Genomic DNA, 24931 nt, shown 5'->3' with positions numbered 1-24931 from the left:
TAGGACATCTACAGGACAGATTGGTGATTATCTATTTAGCTAACAAGACACAACAACAGAATTACTAATTGTAGACTACATTTATTTGACATCAGTAGTAACTGGTTACTTTGCAGATTACGATTTTACATACAGAACATGTGACCCACTTATAGAATATGACACATTGTAAATTATATCAAATGTTCAGATGAGCCAGAGTGAGATAATACATACAATATGAAAAGTACTCAATATTAAAATGCAGATTATGTAGTTATCTATAATAAGTATTGCTTCATGAGTATAACCAGAGTATATATTTTGTACAGTTGGACACATTAATCAGACTACTTTTATGAGTGTATTTATCATTTAATGATCTCATGCACATTGTGGTCTGCTGATCCCAGGTCTATAATCCTACCGCAGCCACATGACTAAGCAGATTCACATGAGACTAAACACTGCTGGTTCCACTGGTTTAATTTTTCATTGTCAGATGACGTTAATATAATATTAACAGACCACAACGCAACAAACTGGATTGAGGTCAGTACTTCAGAGAACTGAGACAAAGAAGTGTTGCTGCGAATACATTTAAACTACCACGTACTAAACACACAAAGTACATCATGTTTCAGTTAGAATGGTAATAATCAAGCTTATGGTGCACATCTCTGTAACTGTATTAACCGTTTAACTGGTCATGTTTATTCATGGACACTGACAAACATGGACAGAAACAATGAGCAAATAAATAAACAAAAAGACAACAGCTACATTTATTTTCTGTGGATACTGATATTATATGTCGACCACAGGTGGTCTTGTATTCTTATTCATAGCTGCTGGAATGATCAAAGTTCAAGGCTGATTTATTTTCCAGTAACAAGAAAATACAGGAGACAACGAGCAAAGAACTAAATAACTGTCATGGCATTTTGGTGTATTTGGATATGATTTGTTGTGATGAAACAACATAAGGTGGATATTGTCCTTGTGTTTAATCTGTTTTAATCACAAAATTACATAAAAACAAGTATAAGTTCATTGAGGATGTTACATTTACATTAAACTGCGAGGAAAGACACAGGCAGAAAGGAGTCATTGTTTTGTTATTTCACTTAATAAATCACTCGAGTTGTCAGTTTTGTATTCAAACTTAAGTTGTTAATTTGTTGACTTTAGATACTCTCTCCACTGCTAGGGGTCTCTTAATCTTAAAAAAAACAAAAGACATAAGTAGCATGGGATTTTCTTCACTGTTAAACAACTGCCATTGCTGATGAAAATCTATCCGATGTGACTCAAGCAGCAAAGCTCACAGAAGAGGTAATGTTTTAAAGTTTTATCCATGTTTGGTCTGGTGGTCACTCACTTCCTTCCTCAGTCTCTGACTCTCTCCCAACCAAATGAAACGCAACATTACCTTGACTAAAATTACAGTTTTATCTGGGTTTGAACATTGTTGGAAAGATTTGGGAAATTGAAAGATTACACTAGGCAGACAAGGCAAGATTTTTTTAGGGGGGCCTCCATACGTACCTTTGGATATTGGGTAAAACAACCAAAAAACTGCCCCATGATTTTTATTATGTTTAGTTTAGTTAATTAGGTAATTGGTTAGTCGTGTTTGTATAAGAAAAGCATAGCTCTTATTATTCATTTAATTTACATACATTACATATTTCATATAATATGTGTCTTTATTTATTAATTTAGATTTAGATATTCAAATAGAAAACTTACATTCAGAGTTTTGCTGAGGTGAAAATACTGGAATGGCTTCTTTTCCCTGCGCATTTAGGCTAATGTTCCCTTTTTATTAAATTAATAATTCAAATGAATCATTATATATATATAAGCAGTGATATTAAGTTTTACATGAGAGATGTTTTGAAATATTTAAAACATTTTCAAATACATGTTAAACAATTTTTAATGCAAGCAGTTGATCTCCTCTTCCCCTTGGTATGGGACCCCTCGTGGCAAGGAGGCCCTAAGCATGTGCCTAGATCCAGATTACGCTATCCAACAAAGTATGTAACAAAGGTAGATATGTTTTAGACATTTGAATGCAGAAATGTTATATATTATGACCTATAGTTTCACTGATAATATTTTTTTTTACTTTTTCTATTGACTTGTTTGAAACGCTCTCGAAAATATGATTTCTAAACATTAATTGACTTTGAACAGGAGCTTGTGCAGAACAGAGGTTAAATGTGATAAACAGATTGATTGAGCTAACACAGGAAGGATGGACTACTACAACGTGTTTAAAAGTTCTCCTCCCAGATGCCCAACAGTCAACGGAATAATTGGAGAAGTTAGCCAAGTTGATCCATTTAGTTTAATTCATTCATTTTGAAGGACAATGTCTAATTTAATGAGCCAACATGTCTGTAAATGTGCCTGTTAGCCAGCTGGTTCATTATCAACTGCTGTCATTCAGCCAGATGTTGTGAAACATGAAGAGGAGCTTAAAAATGAAACAGAAGACAAAATGACAAAACAGAAACACGATAAGGATTGTCAAGACAACAGCAAACATGAGGATTGTTAAAACCGCAACAGCAAGACTCAGACAGTGAGGTGAAACACAAGCAGTGCTTGAGGAATAAAAATAAGGATAGATAAATGAAATACAACAATCACGGTGTTGATGTGGTTTGTAAAATCAACACATATTGGTCATATTTAAGATGATAAATGATTACACAGGACAAGTTTCCTATCAAATGTTCAGACTGAATTAAATTACTACTTTTACCTGTAATGGAATACTGTTGTGTGGTACTTCTGCTTTTACTGCAGTAACAGACATGAGTGCTTCATCTGCAGCACTGAGTGATGATTAGGAGGATTGTTTGTTCTGCTCTGAATGTATAAACTCTGTATAGATTGTATAATAGGAGATATAACAAGAAGAAAGAGAAGCTGCTGCTGCTGCTGCTGCTGCCTACACACACACAAACGCACACGCGCACACACACACACACACACACACACACACACACGCATATACCTGTATGAAGCACTCGGAGAGAAATAATCAGGTTTTTCTCTCTCGAAACACTCCCACACAGTACAGCAGTGGGATTTGATTTGTATGTGTGTGTGTGTGTGTGTGTGTGTGTGTGTGTGTGTGTGTGTGTGTGTGTGTGTGTGTAGGAGGAGAGAGGGTTTTGATGCCTTCACCTAAGGACACTGTTTCCTAGCAACACACACACACACGCACATGCGCACACGCACGCACGCACGCAGGCACGCACGCACACAAACACACACACGCACACACACACACACACACACAGTTACGTAACACTCCTCAGTATCTGCCTACACGGAGCTCTGATTGGAGGCTCGGTTCAGCTGCAACCTTCTGATTGGTCGGTTGGGTCCACGTGAGGTCCTATTTGAACATCTGACTGACTCTGGTTCAATTTGTTTGCACTTTAAGTTTGTTTTTTGTCAAGTGTGATGACCAGATTCTCAGTCTGAAGGTTTTTCTGCTGATTTCAATCCAGAGAAGAACTGTCAGTCAAAGGAGGCTTTCACTATGAATTAGACAGGAAGCGAACACTCCTGGTTTTTGTCTCTCTCAGAAAAAAATTGTCGTCTTTTTAGAACATCTATACATTTTAAGATAATTTTATTATATTAAAGACTTTTACAGTGCTTTTTCTCTCTGACTATTTCTATTGTTATGCATCAAAGTACAGAGACAAATTCCATCTGTGTGAAACCTGATTATAATTTTAAATGACAGGTTACTTGTCCATTTTAAAACACTTGATAAAATTGTCAGTGAAATGCAGTTAAGCATCTAACCATGATTGCAAAAAGCATGCAGAGTAACAAACATTGGCATAGAAGCAGTGAAGGAATACAGTACATTTACTTAAGTACTGTACTTAGCTGCTGTTAGTGTTATTTTCTTATAGCTGTATATTCCAACAGTAATCAACGCTGTAGAGTGGTTAGTCAGTAACACATCTCTCATCGATGCTCATGCAATGAAAGAGAAAATACATTTTCTGGTAACCTTGCTCATTTTATCAAATCGGAGAGAGAACTCGATAAAGAGTAAGATCCTCCTGTTCTGGTACCTACACTGGCAATGCCGGAACAAGGAAAGCTACTAATTCCAATGCTCCCGGTAATGGCTTATGTTCAGGGCCGATATACAGATCATTAGTAATCAAGGAGACTGATAACTGATATATAAACCGATATACATTTTTTAAATGAAAATAAAAATCTTGTTGTCAAAGTTGAGAATAACCAGCAATGATAATTATTGCATGAGGTGGGTGAGAAGGACTCTGACTTTAATGTATCAGCAAACGTTGCACCAACTAATTCTCACCAGAAATGAAAACACAGTATGGTTGTGATTCAGTCGCCTAACTATCAAGTGGGCACTGCCATTTCATGGGGGAGGAAAAACACACAAAAAACTATCTATCTATCTATCTATCTATCTATCTATCTATCTATCTATCTATCTATCTATCTATCTATCTGTAAAATGAAAAACAAATTGGGCCTAATGAATATGTTAATGGAAAACTGATTAGTGATGTGTTTTATTGGAAGAAATAAAAGAAAGAATTAAAGAGAGTCTCGAAACAAATCAGCAGATTCATTATAATTCTATAAAGAGAGACTTTGCGGAGAAATAAAGTTCAGTGCACAATAATAGTTTGTGTCTTATTAGCTGTTGCTGACAGGCTGACAAACCCTCCTGTCCCGCAAAGAATTTGCCTCTTGTTTTCTCCTGATAAAATTCAGGAAATTAGACAAGCTGTTAGTTCTTCCTTGCCAGTTATACAGTCTGCATTGTGCCACTTGAAATAAATTAAATCAGCACAACACAATTTCATCTATACAACACTGGAATAAATTTAAATTTTTTCAAGGTCTGAAGTCGTCCAGCTGCCTGTTTCATATTCTGCTTACAGCATTTTTAACTGCACAACGTCAGATCTTCTGCTATGAGTCGAACACCTCTTTGTCCCACAGAGCCTGAAAATTGCACTTATTAAGCCTCTCTTAAAAAACAACAATGCAGACTCACAAATGAATATCTGCAGGCTCATGTCAAGCCTCCCATTATTGAGAAAAATCATTGAAGAGGCTGATTTTCAACAACAGCTGAACACCCTGTATAGGACCCAAAAAATTGTTATCATGTTTTGTGATCAGAATTTCGATCGCACCACCAAGACTGCCGTTAAAGTCTTAAGTGAAAAATCACTGGATCCAAGGGGCTGTTCCCGTTCGGTTTTACCATCCGTCCTGAGTGATTCGATCATAAGGGGACAGCTTAAAGCCCATCAATTCACATCTGGCATTAAATGCATCTTGACTCAAGACACAAGAGACAAACCTCCTGTGAACATTTGCCACTTCTATATTGTACTTTTATACGCATAAACACACTTACTTCACTGGAACAAACTGATACGTTTTTTCCCCAAAGAAAAAAATATCCCAAAGTCTCAAAATTGATCGTAAAATTGTGCAGTAAGATAGCAGTAATATCAATATAGTAAGAGTACTATAAATAGTAGTACTACTGTTGTATAAGTATCAGTAGTAGTAGAAGCAGAAGAAGAAGAAGTAGTAATAGTAGGAGTAGTAGTAATACAGAAGAAGTAATAGTACCTGCAGTACATGTAGTACATTCAGTAATACTCACCGATGTTGGGGTGCTTCAGTAAACGACAGATTCGAGCTTCACGATCCAACTTCTGATGATCTGTCAACACACACAAACATATCAATCAGTGATCAGAGTTATTGATTAAGGTGGGGGTGACAGTTCAAACTGCCCGATATCAACCAATCAGAACCATGACACCTATTAGCTCTGTCGCCTGATTGGACATCTCAACCAACAGTCACTTGGCACAGTAGACACTAATGTTAGCACAGATGCTAACCTGAGTGCAGGGGAGGCCAGGCTGAAATAAAATCTCTGTGAACATTTTGTCCTCTGAGTCTGCAGATGAGATAAGATCTGATTAAAGAAAAATGTTGATTCACTGTGTCTGTGTCATCATCATTATCGTGAGCTCAGAGAAAAAAAAGGTAACGAGCAGCAGTGAGTTGTGCAACGACTACTTTGTTCTTGCCTCTGAGGCTACATACAGACTACAAGGTAGTTGGGGCTGTATGGAGGCTACAAAGAACAGACAATAGTCAAGGCCAAATAGAGTTGCTGCAAGTTGAAAAATTAATTAAAGAATTTAAGAATTAAATCTATTATCTTAATCAGCAAACTTGAGTGTGAAGACCAGTCAATAATAGGACAGTATCTGCTAAACTAACCCTAGCCGTAACATAATTTTAAGATTGGTTAGGGGTTAACAAAGCGTGTCTATTTGTTGTTATATTGAAGAGATCTAAACTCTAGCAATACTTGTAGTATAAAGAACAATTCTATTTTCAGACTTTGTTCTGTTTTAGTGTATTTTTTTAGAGAAAACTAACAGAAACTAAAAGTACTTTAATAAGTGAAAAAAAGGAAGAGGATGTTGAGTACATTTTCACCCTTGAGTTTTGCCAACAGATCTTCCCCTCAGGCTTCATTCAGCCCCTCCAACCTCATTAAAAATCTGTATTTTATAATCAACATAAATGAATGTTAATGTCAGCAGATATACTGAAACATATTATGCTTTTTACATTTTTTTGCTTTCCCTCAGTGTGTTAGATATGTTCTTGTCTATGTAAAAAACCTTGAATGTTAAAGGTAAAAGTCTAAGCCACAGAAGCTCCTTTCTCCCACAGAAAACATGCACCTGAAACGCCTGGTAATTAGTTCTGTCTTTAAAACTGGGACATTATGATAAATTATGCCTGTATTTGTTCTAGAGGTGAAGCTAACTGAAAGCTAAAAGCACGGCAGAGTTGACTGGAGACACAGTTAGTGTTGATGGCTCAGACATGTGTGAGCCGGCCAATCAGGGGATACTGGGTATGTGGGAAAGGGACCTTAAAGACACAGTAGCTAAAAAAGAGCGTTCCAGGCAGAGGGGGAATACAGTGCAGATCAAACAATGATCAATGAAATGAAAATCATTTCTCACCTCTCGTGGCTGAATTGGGGTTCTGTTTTCTGATGAGAATCAATCTTAGTTAAGAACACCTGTACAACTGTTTACCAAAGCAAAACTTCAGCTGGCTCACGTTGCGAAGATATTTTTAAAGTCGTCTATGTGTGGAGCTGAAGACGATGCAGAATACATCTTTGAAGTGACTTCACAGGAGATCACGACATCAGAAAAGATGACGATATTAAATAGAGGAGCTGGAGACAACAGCTGGTCGTCATGGCTTTAGTTTATCTCTGACTATTAATGTGTTTAAACTTGCTGTTGACTTAGATCAATGTGCTGCTGCGACTGGCCTCATCGTCCTCAGACACAGAGGCACAGTGTCTGTTTTTTTACTGATGATCTTGTTCTAGTGTCTCCTACTGAACAAGGACTACAGCAACAGGTGTACAGTAGGAAAGTACTGTCAGATCTGGGCCCTGTCGGTATCAAGGAAAACTAATGTCAGGAGAACAATTACCAGTTGAAATAACCACATCATTGCACATATTATGAGTTATACACACCTTAGAGTTTCAAGGTTTCAAGTGAATGCACTAAAAGACCAAGCTCCATTCAGAAAAAAAGTACAATCTCCTAATTTGATTCAAATCTGGACTCCAGCATCCAATATAACTTCAAATGCAGAATTCCGGAAAAACACCAATAAATTCACGTTGAGCAAATTAGGAAACTACCCTCTCATAATTAACATTCGAATAAGGGCACTCACATTTTTTAATTACCTTAAATGTAGCACCCTCAACACCCTCCGCTCCAAACCCCAGAGCTGAGCCCAGACACACTCTGAAGAGTCTCACAACAACTCTGCTATTCCAAACACCAATCAGAGCAAACCAAATTATACCGCAATGTACAGAAACCTATTTAAAACTCTGGAAATAAGAAACTAAAGTAGATTAGAAGGTTATCTGTTCCTAGAAAGAGATTATGAACCAGCAGGATACTTCAGATAGAAAGCAGAGGCAGATCCTTACCAAGTACAGCCTCAGTTCTCACAAATTAGCAATCAAATGGGAGACATGAACAATCATGGCAACCAAACGAAAAACAGACCATATGGGGTTGGTGTCCAGTCGCCAGAAAAAAATGTCAGCAGTGCAAACCACAGATACGTCCAAGGCTGACATTTGTACCAGACGTGGCATATCATGTTCACGTTATATAGTTTTGTGTGTCTTTTCACGTCAGGAGGTGGAAGAGACGGTGGTGGCATTATTACAAGCAACAAGGCTGCCAAAGTGCGACTGCAGTTTGAGTCTGTGGGGACATTTCCCAATGGTTCAATGGCGACCAAAACAGATATTTTAAGCCAAACCATGATCGTTACAGAGACCCTGTGCTGTATAATGACAAATAAATTACCTTGTACTACCTTGTGTTTGTTTTTTCTGTCTAAACTTAACCAGACCATAAGCACAGCATAAGATTGAACATTGAATTCGAAGAGAAGTAAAGTCATCAAATATCCTGGGTTTGCAGTAACGTACATTGCTGAGGCTGACTGGATTGTGTTAAATCATCAAGTCTATAAAAGGTGAAAAAAAAAAGAAAAATTCAATTTCCCAGAGCCCAAAGTCATTTTTGTTTTTTACTGTTGTACAACCAACAGTTTAAATGACAAATACAAGCATCACATCTTCACATTTCAGAAGCAAGGACCAGTAAATGTAAAACATTTTACAATTCACTGTTTATCTAAATTGTTGGCAACTACTTTTCTTTTGATTGACTAATCCAACCAATAACTAGTCATCCCAGCTCTAGGTCAAACAAGAAGAAAAACTCATTATAATTTGTGTTTACATCTAGATTGTTAAGAGCAAATTCAAAATGCTCATAAAGACACACTGATGTAAACTCAGCATCTGATGAATTGTTCCATACATGTCCACAGAGTTTAAAATCTGCTGTATTCTGTGTGTTTGTATCTGTGGTCAGCTACCGTTGTTCTTCATTATGTTCTGAGTCTGAATCACAATTAACTAAAACCACATCCTCCCTCTGGACGCGGCTCAGTTTAACCTCTCCACTCATCCCCTGCAGAGCTGCAGGGACGGATCCAGGACTGATCCAGGACCAGCCGCTGCTCATTTTCAGCTGAATGAACAGAAGAATCTGAGAGGTGATGAATGTCCAGCAGCCAACAGAGAATCTGCTGGGGAATGTTTCCAACCGAGCAGCAGCTCTGAAGCGCGACACAAAGTCTGAGAACAAAAATCAGACATCAGAGCTGAAAACAGATCTAAGGAGAGAAACATCAAAGTGTTCAAAGTGCAGGAATCCTTCAAATCAAAGAGACCGAAATGAAGCAAAGACCTGCTCGGGTGCGCACACACACACACACACACACACACACTAACTGATACAAAGCAAACACAGACTGTTGGTTTAAAGAACATTGGATGCTTTCAGCTCCTCGTTCTGTTCAGATGGTGATTCATAGTCTGATGATGATATTAAAGACGATCACTGATGATCACGACACAATTATTGATACTGTAAAACTCTGTGATATGCTTAATACTCTGTAAAACAGTCCGTCTAACAAAACGTGATGTTATATTTCATATTTACTACTCTGATTCCTAAAAAAATGTGGAAAACAAAACAAAAACAAAACAGAATGTGATTATTTGCTAATCCTTTCTGACAAGTCACTATACTAAATATTTTACCTCATCAACTTCATTGATTTTTGATATAAAGCCCTATTCACATAGGACTAGTATTACCCAAGGACTGAATGTCACTTCTGAAATACCATCTCACGTTTGTGTTTTGTGTGATTTGTTTGCACAGGTTGCACTTTCCTTGTATTATCTCTTGTCAATGATGTCGAGGCTCCATGAACATCAACACTGAGGAGTAGAATAATCTGGTCTACGGAATCCACATTATGAATATAGTGTAGAATTGATTTGACCACTTTCTGCATGTGTTACTATCTTGAATTTACATTAATTGTTCATAATTGTTCAGCTGTCTGACAACAGAAAACCCCAAATTACAAACATGTCGATTCGCACGTGAACTTATATTATCACATGATTTCTGTGTTTGGTGGAATATGGTTGCAAATATTTGCATTTTTACTTTACTAATATCGGACATAGCAGATTCACACAGGATTAAGATCACAGACGTCCTCCACAATTATCGCAAATAATTATTAGTCGACTGGTAATACTCCTGTGCGAACAGGGTTTCAATCCTGAATTTGATGACAACAACTTGTTTGGGACAAGAGCCACAAAAGACTGGGAAAGTTCTGGAATGCTCATAAAACACCTATCTGAAACATTATACAGGTTAATTGGTATCAGGTGACATTGGCTATGCAAGGGGCATCCACGAAAGGCTCAGTCGTTCAAAAAGCAAGAATGGAGCGAGGTTCAGCACTTGTATAAAGAATTTTACTACATGGGCTCAGGCACACTTTAACAACTGTTGTCTGTTAACATGTTTCGTTTGTTAATGATTACATTTTACACAGTGTCCCACCTTTTGTTGAATCATTTTGTCACTCATCAGTGGTGGAAGAAGTGTTCAGTACTAACACAACATCATGAAAATACTCTTACATCAGTAAAGGATCTGAGTACTTGTTCCACCACTGGACTCAGGAAGTAAAATCATCGGTTTGAGTTTGTCACATTCGTTCATTTTACTGTTCAAATATCACCCAAGCTGCAGGCAGCAGTGGTCAGGATGTGAAATTACTGGATGATATGTTGTTAGAGCTGAAGATGTGGAGGAGGTGATTTGGCATCTGAACACATGGACTTTCTGAGGGTGTGAAGACGAAGAAAGTCCTGTTTTCTACTGTTTATTATCCAATCTACAACATTTAACATTGAGCAAATATGAGTAGAGATGTCTACTGTCTTCCACACTGTCATGTCATCATCATTGATATTATTATTAATGTGTAATAGTGTTTCGTCAAATAACTGTTTAAACAGATGTTCAGTTGTAACTTTGATAATTTTTAATTTTTCAAGCAAAAATGCCAAAAATCTGCTGGTTTGTGCTACTTAGTTTGAGGATTTTCTCCTGTTCTTTGTCTTACAGGATCAAAACATTAATATCTTTGAGTTGTGGATGGCTGTTTGAAAAAAAGAGAGACATTTGAAGACATCACCTTGGATTTTTAAAAAATACGATCCACATATCTTAACAGTGTTAAGAGCCTCTGGAAGAGAATTTAATGATGAAAATAATCAACAAATTAACTATTCAGCCCTAATCGATTCCGGACTCAATGATTAATTACTTAGAATTTATTAGTAGATAGTTCAATGTGATCACTGTAATAATGATAATAATAATAATAATAATAATAATAACAATAACAACATTATTAGTAGTATTATGCAACAGTGTAGATAACAGGGGTTACTGCAGTGATGTTACACACACACGCACACACACACACACACAGACATACAGACTTCTTTGTCAACTTTGCAAGGTGTTGCTAAGCAACGGAAGGAAATCTGAAAACCAGAATTGTGATTTAAAAAAATCTATGGGGAGTGAGAGAGAGAGATAGAGAGAGAGCGTGAGAGAGAGAGAGAGAGGGAGAGAGAGAGAGAGAGAGAGAGAGAGATGAAGTGAAGGAATTGTTAATATCATCAATGCAACAGTTTCATCCTTTAAATCATTAATGAAAGGCATCTTTAACTCAGTCACATTGATGATATACAAACCATTGTAGATTCATCAATGATTCATTCAGACTTTGACAGGAAGCAGCAACAAAACCGCTGAGACAAACTACACACATGCACGCAGCATTTTAAAAAGCTAACAGAACATGACTTTATCAAGTGCTAATGTGATAGGCTTGCTAATACTAATGCTACCAGAAGCTCTGCATGTGACAGGCACAAACTAGAGCTACAGTTCGCCACAGTTCTGCTAACACGGCTGTCTTACTATGACATCACAGTGAAGGGGCAGGGCCAGAGAGTTCACCTCACCACGGTACTTTTGAATCATCAGAGGTGCTGGTTAAAATGAGCCCTTAAACTCACTTTGATGATGCAAGGAAGGCTCATTTCAGCCCCACCAACAAATAATAAAAAGAAAACATGTCTGCCTTCATCGCTGATAATGTGCATTAATATGAATTATATGTTAGTACAATATATGTGTGTGTAGAATCGGTCCTCACCTCTTGCAGACAGTTTCTTGGTGTTGATGATCTTGGCGGCATACTCCTGGCCCGACAGCACCTTCACACAGCGTCGCACCACTGAAAACGCTCCCCTGGAAACACAACAGGATGAGCCAATCAGTCTGATTTAGAATTTGATTAAATACATGCAAACTAATTAGCTTAACTTTGTTTTTACTGCTAATTAGTCATCGTTAGCATGCTAACAAATTAAACTTAAATTTTGAACAAGGTCAGGATTATACCTGGTAAACCACAGCATGCTAGCATTGTCAGAGTTGCAGGATGTTATCATTTAGTTCATATCACTTACATTAAAGTACAGCCTCATAGACCTGCCGGCATGGCTGAGACTCATGATGACATTAGTTAACAAATAGTTCTGTAACAAAGAGTTCTGCCATTTGTTTTATAGTACTACTAACCTACTTACACTAATTATTCTGCCACTAGTGGTATGGACCTTGGTGATGTCATACTGATGTCATCAGGTTACAGTATCTAACATAGAGTCAACGTTATACCAACTGGACATGTGGGGTTTGCTGTTTACTGGACAGAGAGGCTTTAGTGAAATACACTTACCAGTTGTGTTATGGGGAATATAGTTTTGTGTGAAAGTTTTTGGATCAAAAGTGAACATATATCTACCCCTGCAGATTCGTTTATATAATCTGTCTCTCAGAACAACAATGTGGAATAGATTACTGTCTAAATAACACTACAGTGTGATCAATAAATATTGATATTGATAATAATACATGTATAGAAAATAAGGATTTCTTCTTTTCTCAGATTCATCTTTGGAAGTGAAACAGTTTTTACAGAAACAGAAAGCTGTGTCTGTGTTTCTTATGAAAGCTGTATTCTGCCACCCACCATCACATTATGTAAGAGACCTGGCATTATGTGTGTGTGTGTGTGTGTGTGTGTGTGTGTGTGTGTGTGTGTGTGTGTGTGGTTAAGAGAGAGAGAGAGAGAGAGAGAGAGAGAGTGTGTGTGTGTGTGTGTGTGTGTGTGTGTGTGTGTGAGAGAGAGAGAGAGAGAGAGAAAGTGTGTCTGTGTGGGTGGTGAGTGGGATAGGGTCAAAAAGGTGATACACTCATCCCTTCATACCTCCATCCTTTCTTCAGTCAAGGAATCTATCTATCTATCTATCTATCTATCTATCTATCTAGATTGATCAGGGACACAATTGATGCATAATGATCTATATCATTTAATATTTCTGCGACAAGTTAAGTTATATTCTGTTTATGGTTTCACGGAAGCAAATCAAGTCAGTGTAATTAAAGAAACTAAAAAAAACTAAATTGCTTAAAATCATATCAAATAATCTTTTTATATTCTTAAAGTAATATAATATAATTGAAATAGCAATAAATCAGACCTTCACACTGCCAGTTCATCAGTATGATAATATTAATAACAGATAATATAACAAGTAATGGAATATAAAAGATATTTCAGTTAATATACCAACATTTCTATATAAAGACTATGATGAAAAATGATACAGAAAATATTAGAATATTAAACAGTTGTACATTTTAATTAAAGTATTCTTTTAACAAGAGTCAAAATGTTTATGAGAATCAAGATAAAAAAACATTCTACACATTAAGATGTAATACTAAAACAATGTACATTCAATAAAACACATTAAATCATTTTTGGGATATTACCACAAGTAATGATACTGAGTGTGATAGACGACTGTACTTGATACTGGATAAAGATGATGATGATGATGATGACGATGAGGAGGATACTCACTTGCCCAGCTCCTCATACAGCTGATACTCTTCGGTGAAACGAGTGCAGATGACCGTTGCCATTGTGACCCGGTGGGGCGAGGGTCAGGGGGCTCCCTGTCCGTCTTCCTCTGAGGATGATGATGGTGATGGTGGTGATGAAGAAGGCTAAGAGTTAGACCTGACTGTTTTTCTGTCTGTCTGTCTGTCTGTCTGTCTGTCTGTCTGTCTGGAGGATGAAGGAGAAGAGACAGAAAGAGAAGAAAAAGCAGAAGAAGCAGAGAGATGGAGAAAGAGAGAGAGAGTTTAGGTTCTGGACTGGAGGAGAGGAGGAAGAGGAGGAGGAGGAGGAGGAGGAGGTGGAGGAGGAGGAAGAGGAGGAGGAGGAGGAAGAAGAAGAAGATGGAGGGATGATGGAGAGAGCAGTGAGGAGAGCTGCGTCTCTCTGTCTCTCTGTCCTGATCTGTGGGAGAGAGAGAGGGAGAGTGACGCTTTCAGGCGCTCCACCTGCCCACCCACTCCCTCCCGTCGGCCAATCACAGACTGGGAAGCACGCACGCACACACACACACACACACACACACACACACACACACACACACACACAAACACACACACACACACACACACACACACACACACACACACACACACACAGAGGGTCACCATGGTAACTGCATCCTCTCTGTCTGTGCTGGAAAGTACGACTGCAAACACTGCCAGCTCTCAGAGATTATTCAGGAACTAAAACTGCAATACTATAAATATTACTTTTGATAAAATAACTACAAATATTAGTACTGATAATACTTGTACTGGTGCTGGCAATTAGTAATTTAAATACTACTAAAGCTAATACTACTGCTGACAAAAGGCGATTTTAGTGGGGATGCCACCCCCGAGTTCACCTGCAGTCCCCCTTTCAGACACAGTGCAGGACCAGGCTTAGTTGAATTATGTCCAGTCCCATCAGCCTTACTCACTGATCCTCTGAAACCAGAAGCACCAAAAGAGTCAGTTTGGTAGGTGAATGAAATGAACTCAGTCAATCCCCCTGTTGGAAATGTACAAGTCGCCTACTGACTACTGATCCTACTAATAGTACTTCACTACCATACGGGCCTCCGCTTAAACGCTTAAACGGCTGTGACTACTACTACAGCTGAAACTGATTGTGTTGCTTCCACCAGTAGTGACAGCTCTTATTGTTGCTACCTCCATGTCCGTCCGTTCTTTGTTGGTTGGTTTGTCAGCAGGATTACACACATTTCTACAAAACTTGGTTGGAGGAAGGGTCTCAACCCAGAAATCAAAGTCTATGAGTTTTTGGAATTGGTTTTCAGTTAAAAGCCTGAAATAAAGTCTTTGGTTACAACAGGCTTAAGTTATTTACACGTTTTTTGTTCAACAACTTAAAATACAGCCCTTGTGTGTCTAAATGAGGCTATAGACATCATCACACCGAACATGGAGACTCATCTACTCACTAGTCCGTCTTTACAGGCCTACTTTATTTACAAATTATTCTAACTATAACGTCACAACTTGTAGATATATCAATTTATAAAAAACATTTGTAGTAACGAGGAATGTACCCTGATTTTCTTAATTTAACACGTATGTGAAATGGAAGGCAGAGTGTTATTTGCCTCTGCATATTTACAATCCTGTCAGGTATGAGAGAGAAGTTAGCACAGAATGTTAGTTAAGTCCTTGATTAAATGATGCCTGGCCACACACTGCCTGTGTGGGAGTGGATGCAGCAACCTAGACCAACGGCTGGCAATATGACGTCTGAATACAGTACAAAGGTGGTTTTCTTGCCGTTGTCCTGATATCAGCTGGCTACACCAGAAGTCCTAAAGAATTGACTGTTGCCCCCGGTGGCTGAATTGTGGTCAGAAATATCCTGTGAGGCTGATACTGCAAGTCCTTCAATCCCTGTATAGTAACCAGCTGTGTCTGGATTATCAGCAAGAAGTCAAACATGTTCTCACTGGATACTGGCCTCCTGCCACAGATTATTTTTGTATTTTTGTGATTTTCATGGAGACAATCTGAAGTTGCTGTCGAGGCCTCTGTCGAATCGAGTGTCTCTGTGGTGGCCTTCGGTAATACATCCGTGCTTTTTCTGTTGCCTTTATCAGACACTGACAGCGACTACAGAGTGGTGAGGATAACAGTCTGAGGTCATGGTTGGCTGCTGGAGTATTTCTGATTGTTCCCCTCATGTTGGAGTGAATCACTACCCGAAGTGGAAGAGTTTAAGTATCTGAGGGTCATCAATGAGGGTCATGAGGAGCCTGGACTGGTTCAGAATCGGCAATAGAGCAGATACTGTATCAGAGTGTGGTAGTTCAGGTGGTTTAATACTGGCTATTAAAGGTAGGGAAGGCACTGAAGAGTCTCAGGTTTCTTCTTTTCAGTTGCTTCTTTTCTTCTTTCTGTCTTTTCAGTTACCAATGCTTTCGATTGGTATTCCGCCCAAAATTCTAACCCAAAGCGGCGGGATTAAACAACTAGTTTAGTTGTGGGATGTTCTGTTAGCCAAGTATTTAAAGTGCATACCACATTCAGTTTCATTCCTTGTCTGTTTCGACACTTTTCTATCTAAAACCAAAATGTGGCTTTCCGTTTGATTGACAGGAAAATAGTCTGCACCTATTTTGATAATCAATTATTAACTAAGCCACATTTTAAGACTTGTGATTGTAAATTGTCAGAACGCAGCTGCAGGTATTTATGGTTTTGTGTTTCTCGGTTGTATATTTCTTTGCGACCTGTGGCCAGAGGGACAGGTTTCTCTCTTTTCTTTCTTTCTTTTTGTCTATTTTTAGGTTTATTTGTCTCCGTGGGGACACACACACTATTGTGTTTCTCTCGCTGTCTTTCTGTCGCTCATCTTTTCTGCTTGGTTTCCTCTTTTCGAGCCTCCTCTCATCGTCCTCTTCTCTCCAGGGAGGAGGAGGAGGAGGAGGAGGAGGAGGAGGAGTGAAGAAGAGCCGACTGGTCAGAAGAGGTCAGACTGAGCTCTGCTGGAGGCTGCAAACGTCTGAAAAACCATCAAAACCCTCTAATCTCTGTGGCTGGAGAGCTGCTGAAACCTGATAATAACTTCCAACTGGAGCATCAGAAACAAAGTAAGAAGAAAGACAGGAACAAAACCGAGCAATTTGAGCACTTTCAGATCTTTTATATAGTAACAACTCACAGAGTAGAAGTTCAATGCATCACATGTATGAGTGGTGTTTAATGTGTTTGTAAGTGTGTTAAAGCTGCTTCCTGTAACACCTGATTGGGTCCAAACCAGCAGCACTGGGAGCACTGGGCTGGTAAGTTGACATATGTAATGGCATATGGTGGTTTATGATTTGCAGGGAGATCATTGCTAACTTATGATGAAAGCAGCTCTTTAAAATACGTGACACTTTTATTTGTCCATGTTTTTTTCATCCAACACCAAATCAGTCAATCAATGCCTAAATTGTGTCCAACAGTGTTGTCAAAGGAAAATGGATTATTATCATTTTTTTTTACAAGTTGCTTTTCACATATCTAATTAATAAAAAATGAACAGTGGTTTATTTTGCTATTTAGCTTGTGCATCCTGACCTGTTGTAACAAGTAAATTGCCCCGTTGTGGAATAGAGAAAGTTAGCTCACTTTGGACCAGATTCTACAGAGACTGAAACAGCTAAAGCTATTTTCATCAGGTCAGCCAGAGTAATTTTTATCAAAACACTAATTCTGGTTCTGTGAGTGAAAGAAACTTAATTCCAAACCATCAATAGAAGGAAAGGAGGAAGGAAGAAAGAAATAAAGAAAGACTGGGACAGCAGAAAAACAACACTGTTCTGACCTGTCGTCACTATGATGGTTTAAAACTGAAACTGGTCTTAACAAAAATAGGAATACACACACACACACACACACACACACACACACACACACACACACATTTATCATTGTAGGTAACTGCTTCCCTCTACTGGTCACGTGTCAAAGCTACAAAAACCAATTTTTTTTATATCATATTATATTGTATTATTATCAAGTTGCTAATATTTTGCAGGTAGTTTGCTCAGATAATGTAATTTTTGATTGCTAATATTTTAGAAATTTCTTTTCTCATTCCTACCTCAATTATTATTGGTAAAAATGTGGGAAGTCGATTTGCATGCATAATTAGAATGTCCTTGAAACTACCAAACTATTTAGGATGTGAATTTGACTTTTTGACAGTTCCTCTTGGTCGACACTGAGCATGTTCAACAACTTCAGTTTGTTGTAGGGCATTTAGCAGACACTTTTGTCCAAAGCGCCAGAAACTCATACATTCATAAAGTGACGGCGGTGGCTGCCATGCCAGGCGCCAACCAGCTCATCAGAAGCAGTTTTGGGTTTCAGTATCTTGCCCAAGGACACTTGTAGATCACGGGAATCAAACCAGCGACCTTTCGAAAACAAGATGCTCTACCTTTGGGCCACAGCCACCTTGTATTATCTAACTAGTTAACTAACTGAACCAACCAAACCAACCAATCTGGATATTTTGACAGTGTCTGCACTGATAGTTATATGATGACAAATTAGAACATAACTCATGTAATGTTCAACGTCAAATAAAGTTTAACTTAAAAACGAAATAATTTCTACAAGACTGTTTGGAAATCACAAAATAAATCACTTATAATTCACTCATGGTTGAAAATTGTTACTCAGGGACTTTTTTCGTACACTCTTCTGGTACGTTAGTCCAGCTCCGACAATGTTACACTATTTAAATTGATGCCATAGAAATATATAATTGTTGGCATTAAGGTTTCTGTCATGTGGTTTCTTTTGGCAGCTTTGACTATGACACATGTTGCTGAGAGTAATGAAAGAAGTATTCAAATCCTTTACTTCAATAAATGTACTAACACCTCACTGTGTAAAGACGCCACTACAAGTGAGGCCTGCATTCAGAAGTATTAAGTTTCACAAAGTGGAAAAAAGCATACAAGTGCTTCAGCTTTGTAACTGATTAAATATACAAAGTTACATTCAACCAGTGAACTGAAGGCAGGATGAGCAGGTGGTTTACAGGGTCTTTTTTTTCTCCACCCACAACAGCAACAATAAAAACACTTAGGCGATCACATAGGTTCCATCATAGAAAGAAGAGATTTATTCCCATATAAGATTATTAAACAAATTCATGAATCACACTGTCACCATCTTAAACTGAGGTTAACCATTAATGCATAGAGCTCTGCTGTGACTGGTGAAAATGTCCAGAAACAGGCCACATGCAGGGGTCATGGCTCAGGATGGTTACTACTGCACTGTGAAGATTCAAGAAACTAAAGTGGAGAATTTCATAGACTGATACTGTGGGCCCCTGTCAGAAAAATCAAGTGCTGTTGTGTTTCATATCACACCAACATGCCATCTAAAATAAAATAATAAATCACACACTGAGACAGCATTAAAGTAGACCTATTATGCTTTGTTTCTTTACCTCCCTTCAACGTGTGTTATGGGTTCTCGTACATGTAAAAGATCTTGAAAGTCAAAAAGGTCAAAGTCCACGTCAAAAGAAGCTCCTTTCTCCCACAGAAAAAACACTGCTCCTGAAACGCTTTGTCAATAATCCTAGCTTTAATTCCTTGACTTCTTGAGATCATTACATCACCACGACACATATTTGCATGGTTTAAATCTATATTTGTGGTAGAAGTGAAGCTGAAAACAGAACAGAGCTTACCCGAGACACAGTGAGTGGTGCTGGCTCAGGCATGTGGGAGCTAAAACAGTGTTTCAGGCAGAAGGGGAATGCAGTGCTGCTAAACTGGACAGTATAAGAAAACTGATGTGTTCTTGAGCACAATGATATTATTGTTATCACAAGTCTAATGAGACACAAGAGACTGTCCCCGCCTTCAAAGTCTCTAAAATCACCTTGGCGTGCAAGCGGGTCTTGAGCAGTTTTGAGAGTGTGGGGTAAAGCTCCCATTCGTCACATCTATATGTACAGAGGACTGCATTTATGCAATTTATTTGCACAGGTTTTGAGGCTACTACATTTTTGAAAAGGAGCTCCATTTGTTGCTCTCTTTATCAGTCCTGTGCCTCTTTTTCAGTGCAAACAATACAACATTGTCTTATTTTGAATACTAATTCAGATGTTAATAACCATAGCAATGGTGGAATCTCTGGGTCAGCGCCAATACCGCCATTGTTTGGTTGAGTGTAAAAAGAAATGCTTTCTTAATGAGGGGGCTTCTTTTCAGCAGTGCTGCAGTATCTCTGTGTAGAAAAGGGCTTGTATCTCACTTCACCTCACTTTCAACTCTCCACCACCTCACTGAAGGGTAACCTGACAGTTTGAAAACTTGTGATATGACCCCCTACCTGCTCCTGGTGCTCTGACCTTTGACCCCTTGCTGTAGTCTGAATATAAATGTGAGAATTTGCAGGATCGCATCCAGGTTTAAGTTAAAAGAGTCAAAGTTTGACAAGAGCAGAAAGAAATCAGCCGATGCCTGCAGGATGAATAGAGTCAGGACTCAGAGACTGGATCCAGGACTGGTTCTGTTGGGTCCTGGACTCGTTTTGTTGAGTCTTTGACTGGTTCTGCAGCTTCCTGATCTGGTTTTACAGCTTCCTGGTCTGGTTCTACTGAATCCTGCTCTGGTTCTGCAGGTTTCAGAAGTGGTTCTAAGAGTTCTGGACTAAGTTTTCGTGTTTCAGCGATGAGTCGTTTAACGCCGACCATCCATTGGCTGACTTCAGTCACATGATCAACCATCAGGGAGCGGTGGATCTCATCAGCTGAGTCCCAGTGACCTGCCTGTAAATCTGAGAAACAGAAAGGGGGACAGACAGACAGGTGAGTATTCAGACAGACAGGTGTTGAGGTAAAAAGACAGGTGGGTGTGTAGTGAGATTGGTTACCCAGAGAGAGCGCGGTCATGCGTCTCCTGACAGACAGGCTCAGTCTACCTGACCTCCAGCTGTCCTCCAGGAGGTGGAGCCTTTTGGCTACATCATTACACACCTGATCCTGCATACAGAGGTCAAAGGTGAACACATAAATGTTTTGTACATCAGAAAAATCTGACAGGCTCTTAATCAAAAATCATAAAATCATTATCATGTGTGGTAGATGTTGTAATGGAAGAAGAAAATGTGTAACGCTACAACTTTCTGAGGCGTCACTAATCTGTGTGGCACCCCTGCTGCTGGGGAGGTCTGTGTGAAAGGGTAAAAACTCACCTTAACAGCTTGTCTGCAGGCAGCGAGTGCTTGGCTCAACACCAACATCACACCGTCCACATCTGGCTCACTCTCTGACTGGCTGCTGTCGGCCTCTTTTTGACTACCTGGTCCTAGAGGAGGAGGGGGCATGACCATAGAGCCAGGAGGAGGACGAGCTGTAAGAAAGAGACAAGGAGTCCAAATAAAACACAACATGAAGTTTGGTTCCGCATGGCTTTCCTGCAAAACCCTTCTTCTTCTTCTTCTTCTGCTTCTTACCTGGGTGTCGAGGGGGTGGGCCTACACCACTTGGAGGTGGAGCCAGGGGATTGGAGGAAGGAGGGGTCAAGGGTGGGGCTCCTGCACCTGAGGACCAATCAGAGACAAGATGATTGATTATTCATAATCAAAATTAGTGGTCAGCAGTACATGACTGTGGTATTGATGTCAGATGGTTGTATTAATCAGCAGTGTTTTCTGACCTGAAGGTGGAGCTGCTCTCTTGTTCAGGAGGTTCTTCTGTGGTCCGCGGGCCATCTGGAGGCCGTACGAGAACTGAGGGGGATCGTTCCAACCTCGCTCCTGGTTACCTGGCAACACAAAAGATCATCTTAGCCACTAGTCCACTGGATCTGGCAGCCCCAGGATGATTTGCTGCCATTTTTGTAGGTTTGGTGAGAGTCATAAAATAGTTTCATTAGCAGATCAACTATCATTTCACCTCTAATCTGGTCTAGTGACTGACAGTCTTTATTAGCATCTCATTAAACACATCTTAAAGCTTTTTAATGAGACATGACATATTGTGAAGTGCTTCAGCCTGAAGCCATTACATCAGTTTGTTGACAGACCTCACTTATCTCATATTGATCATGTAAAATACAGACAGTAACAGACAAAAGTAGTTAAGTAAAAAGCACATTTGGCTAAAAGATGGAGAGGAGTAGAAGTATGAAGCAGCATGACAAAACCATATTCAAGGAAAATACAAGTACCTCATATTTGGTCTTGGGTACAGTAAATGAGTAAATGGATAAGTCACATTCCAGCCCTTTGAATTGCACTTACATGGCCTCATCCATACCTATTATCAATAAGTGGGTCAGTAATAGTGTTATGAGCTCCATCGTCAGCCTTTTAAAAATAAAGTGATTTCCACCAATCTCTATAGAACATTTGGCTGTCTTTGCAGACGGAACAACATGACTTGACACATTTAGGAGTTGACATTACTTCAGATCAGCAACATCTTCTGATCCAACGTTAGAATTTAGTTATACTGCCCCTGAACACTCAGTGATCTGCTAAAAGGCTATTTCTCGTTGAGTACATCGAGATTGTAAACGGACAGGACAACCATGAACAAACCTTCAGTTTTCACACCCAAAATTACCGAAAGGAAGATTATCTGTACACCGAACTGATTACAACATCTAATTGAATTCTTAAGTGCCATGTTTGCTTTATTAAGCGAGTAAATGTGGCCTAGAGTTTGAAGGGAATATGAATTCGCCAGATTTTTTGCATGAGGTTCGTTGACCAACTCTGTGAACAAAACGTAACTCTTCATATTCCCGGTAACAAAATACTGTTAGCCCTACATGACACAAGCTAATTCAAGACGTTAGTAGCAATATCAACTTTAAGTATCACTGTCAGGAGCTGGTCAGTTATGCTGACTCTTACCTGGTTTGATGTACATGTCCTCCATATTGGACTCCACTGTGTTAAACAACAAGAGACTCTTCTTTAGGAAGCTAAGCTAACGGTGAACTTGAAAAGTTAAAATAACATTTAAGATGTAAACTAACTCTGGGTTTGAACTTGTATGTAATTATACAGGCACAAAACTCCTTCGGTGGATATTACGTGCTATGTTTCGTTTAAATGAGCGGTGTCTGTGTGAAGCACGCAGCACCAAATACTTCAACTTCCGCTTTGAATTTCAAAATAAGACTATGGCCTAATGCACGTCAACCTTGTTTTTGTACATATTATACATGTCGAAAATGTTTCAAGTGCAATATATCTCTCCTTTCTGGCGTTTATTTCTCCCTGTGATTATTCCTAAACATTCTCCATTCTCTGTGAACATTTTGCTTATGGCTCAATAGTAATGAACCATTACTGTTTTTTTCTAATAAAATCTAGACATCTGAGAACACTTTAGAATATTTGATTGAACCTAACAATATAACATTGTTTTTAAGAATTCAATTTAGACATGTTAATTTTGTTAAATAAAGTACAACTGAAGTTTCTGTACTTTCATAATTTTCACGTATCATTTCAGTCGTAGTTTTAAGTTTTGTTGAGGTTTAGATGGAGGTTATTGTTCCGGCTCAAAGTGGCAGGTGATCAGGGAGAACAGTAGAAGGCTGAACATGCAGTCCTGAGGGGGGCTGGTTTTAAGATCGAGGGTGGTGGATATCCTGGTACCTATCCACAAGACATGGGATCTGATTCTCAGGAAATTAAGGGTCCAATTTCAAGTGGGCCCAAATAAATATAGGTCTACTGTTAAAGCTCATGACTAGTTTATGACATTATTACAGAGCGATTACAAGGTTATACTGTATACTGTATGTATATATTATCAAGTATAAACAAGTATGTAAGTAAAAGCAGCAACACCATATATACATGTGAGGTGGGAGCATAGAGTATTCTGTTAATAATAATAATAATAATAATAATAATAATAATAATGATAATGATAATAAAAAAATAAATAAAAAATAATAATAATAATAATGATAATGATATTTAACGTTTGGATGCAGGTATTTTGTATTGTAATCAGTTAAATGTAATTCTTTACAGTTACAGTAAACATGAGGCTTTTAATTTGCAGGGGAACTGGCATGACTTCTTGTAATGTTCTTCAACTTCACAGCTTCCTGCTTGCAAAACTTTTCCGGGACACGTGGCCACTCTGTCACACCGACTCTGACGTCATCCAGCAGTAATTCGACCTCTGGAGAGCATCAGGTAAAACATGATGGGATGATGAAATCCTTTGTTTGATTTTGAGGAACTAAAGAAGTATTTTTAACAAAGAGCAGCAGAGAGTCATCTTTTTATTTCCCTGTTAACAACTATACTTTGAATCAATATGACTGCAGCCAATCAGGTTGCAGGAGCAGGAGGGAAAGGTGTGTTTGCAGAACACACACATGCACAACATCAAATTTAACATTTTGAGCACTGCAGGGATGATCTACTTTTTGTAGGCAAACCCAGAAGTTAGCACCGCTCTTGTTCCCTTGGCCAAATGTTTATGAGAATTTTGAATTGGAGTTTGGATTATTGCTGAAAATAAGCTCTGTGGCAAACACAAGTTTAGGATACTTACATGTTTTGTTCAGCAAGATAATCCTCACTGATGAACACCACTGTGATTTCTGAAGTGTAAATTAAATCACTAGAAGTAGTTAGCTAATGTTTGGTTATAAACAGACTACATCACAGTCACATGAAATAAACATAAAATGTCCAACTATGTCCAGCTCCTCGGGAAAATTGTTCTTCCAACTTTGGTGTGTTAATGTGCGTCAAGTCTGAATGTGGGATCAACATGGATGTCAAAAATAAGTTATTTACACTTAAATATCATATTACAGATTGCATGCGTGCAAAATCTA

The 24931-nt window shown here is 38.7% G+C and overlaps 2 protein-coding genes across 9 annotated transcripts in view; both read right to left on the bottom strand.

Moving 5' to 3' along the window:
• Positions 1-14356, bottom strand: part of camk2a (calcium/calmodulin-dependent protein kinase II alpha) — a 29664-nt gene extending 15308 nt beyond the window's left edge. For all 8 annotated transcript variants that reach the window (XM_030436941.1, XM_030436943.1, XM_030436939.1 and 5 more), the window contains exons 1-3: positions 14068-14356; positions 12289-12383; positions 5690-5749 (exon numbers count right to left, since the gene is read on the bottom strand). In XM_030436941.1, coding sequence (XP_030292801.1) covers positions 5690-5749; positions 12289-12383; positions 14068-14129 — 217 coding nt within the window. In that variant the 5' untranslated portion in view covers positions 14130-14356. The remainder of the gene's footprint in view (positions 1-5689; positions 5750-12288; positions 12384-14067) is intronic.
• Positions 14357-19188: 4832 nt separating this feature from the next.
• Positions 19189-23208, bottom strand: sra1 (steroid receptor RNA activator 1). Its single transcript, XM_030439136.1, has 6 exons — positions 22974-23208; positions 21770-21877; positions 21567-21653; positions 21306-21463; positions 20985-21093; positions 19189-20888 (listed from the first exon to the last, which is right to left on the bottom strand). Exons 1-6 carry the CDS (start codon positions 22996-22998, stop codon positions 20590-20592), a joined length of 786 nt encoding a protein of 261 aa, XP_030294996.1. The 5' UTR covers positions 22999-23208; the 3' UTR covers positions 19189-20589.
• Between the last annotated feature and the right edge of the window lie 1723 nt (positions 23209-24931).

The sequence above is a fragment of the Sparus aurata genome, chromosome 13 (assembly GCF_900880675.1).
Source record: "Sparus aurata chromosome 13, fSpaAur1.1, whole genome shotgun sequence".
In the NCBI taxonomy this organism is placed as follows: domain Eukaryota; kingdom Metazoa; phylum Chordata; class Actinopteri; order Spariformes; family Sparidae; genus Sparus; species Sparus aurata.
This window is presented reverse-complemented; position numbering and strand designations above follow the sequence as displayed.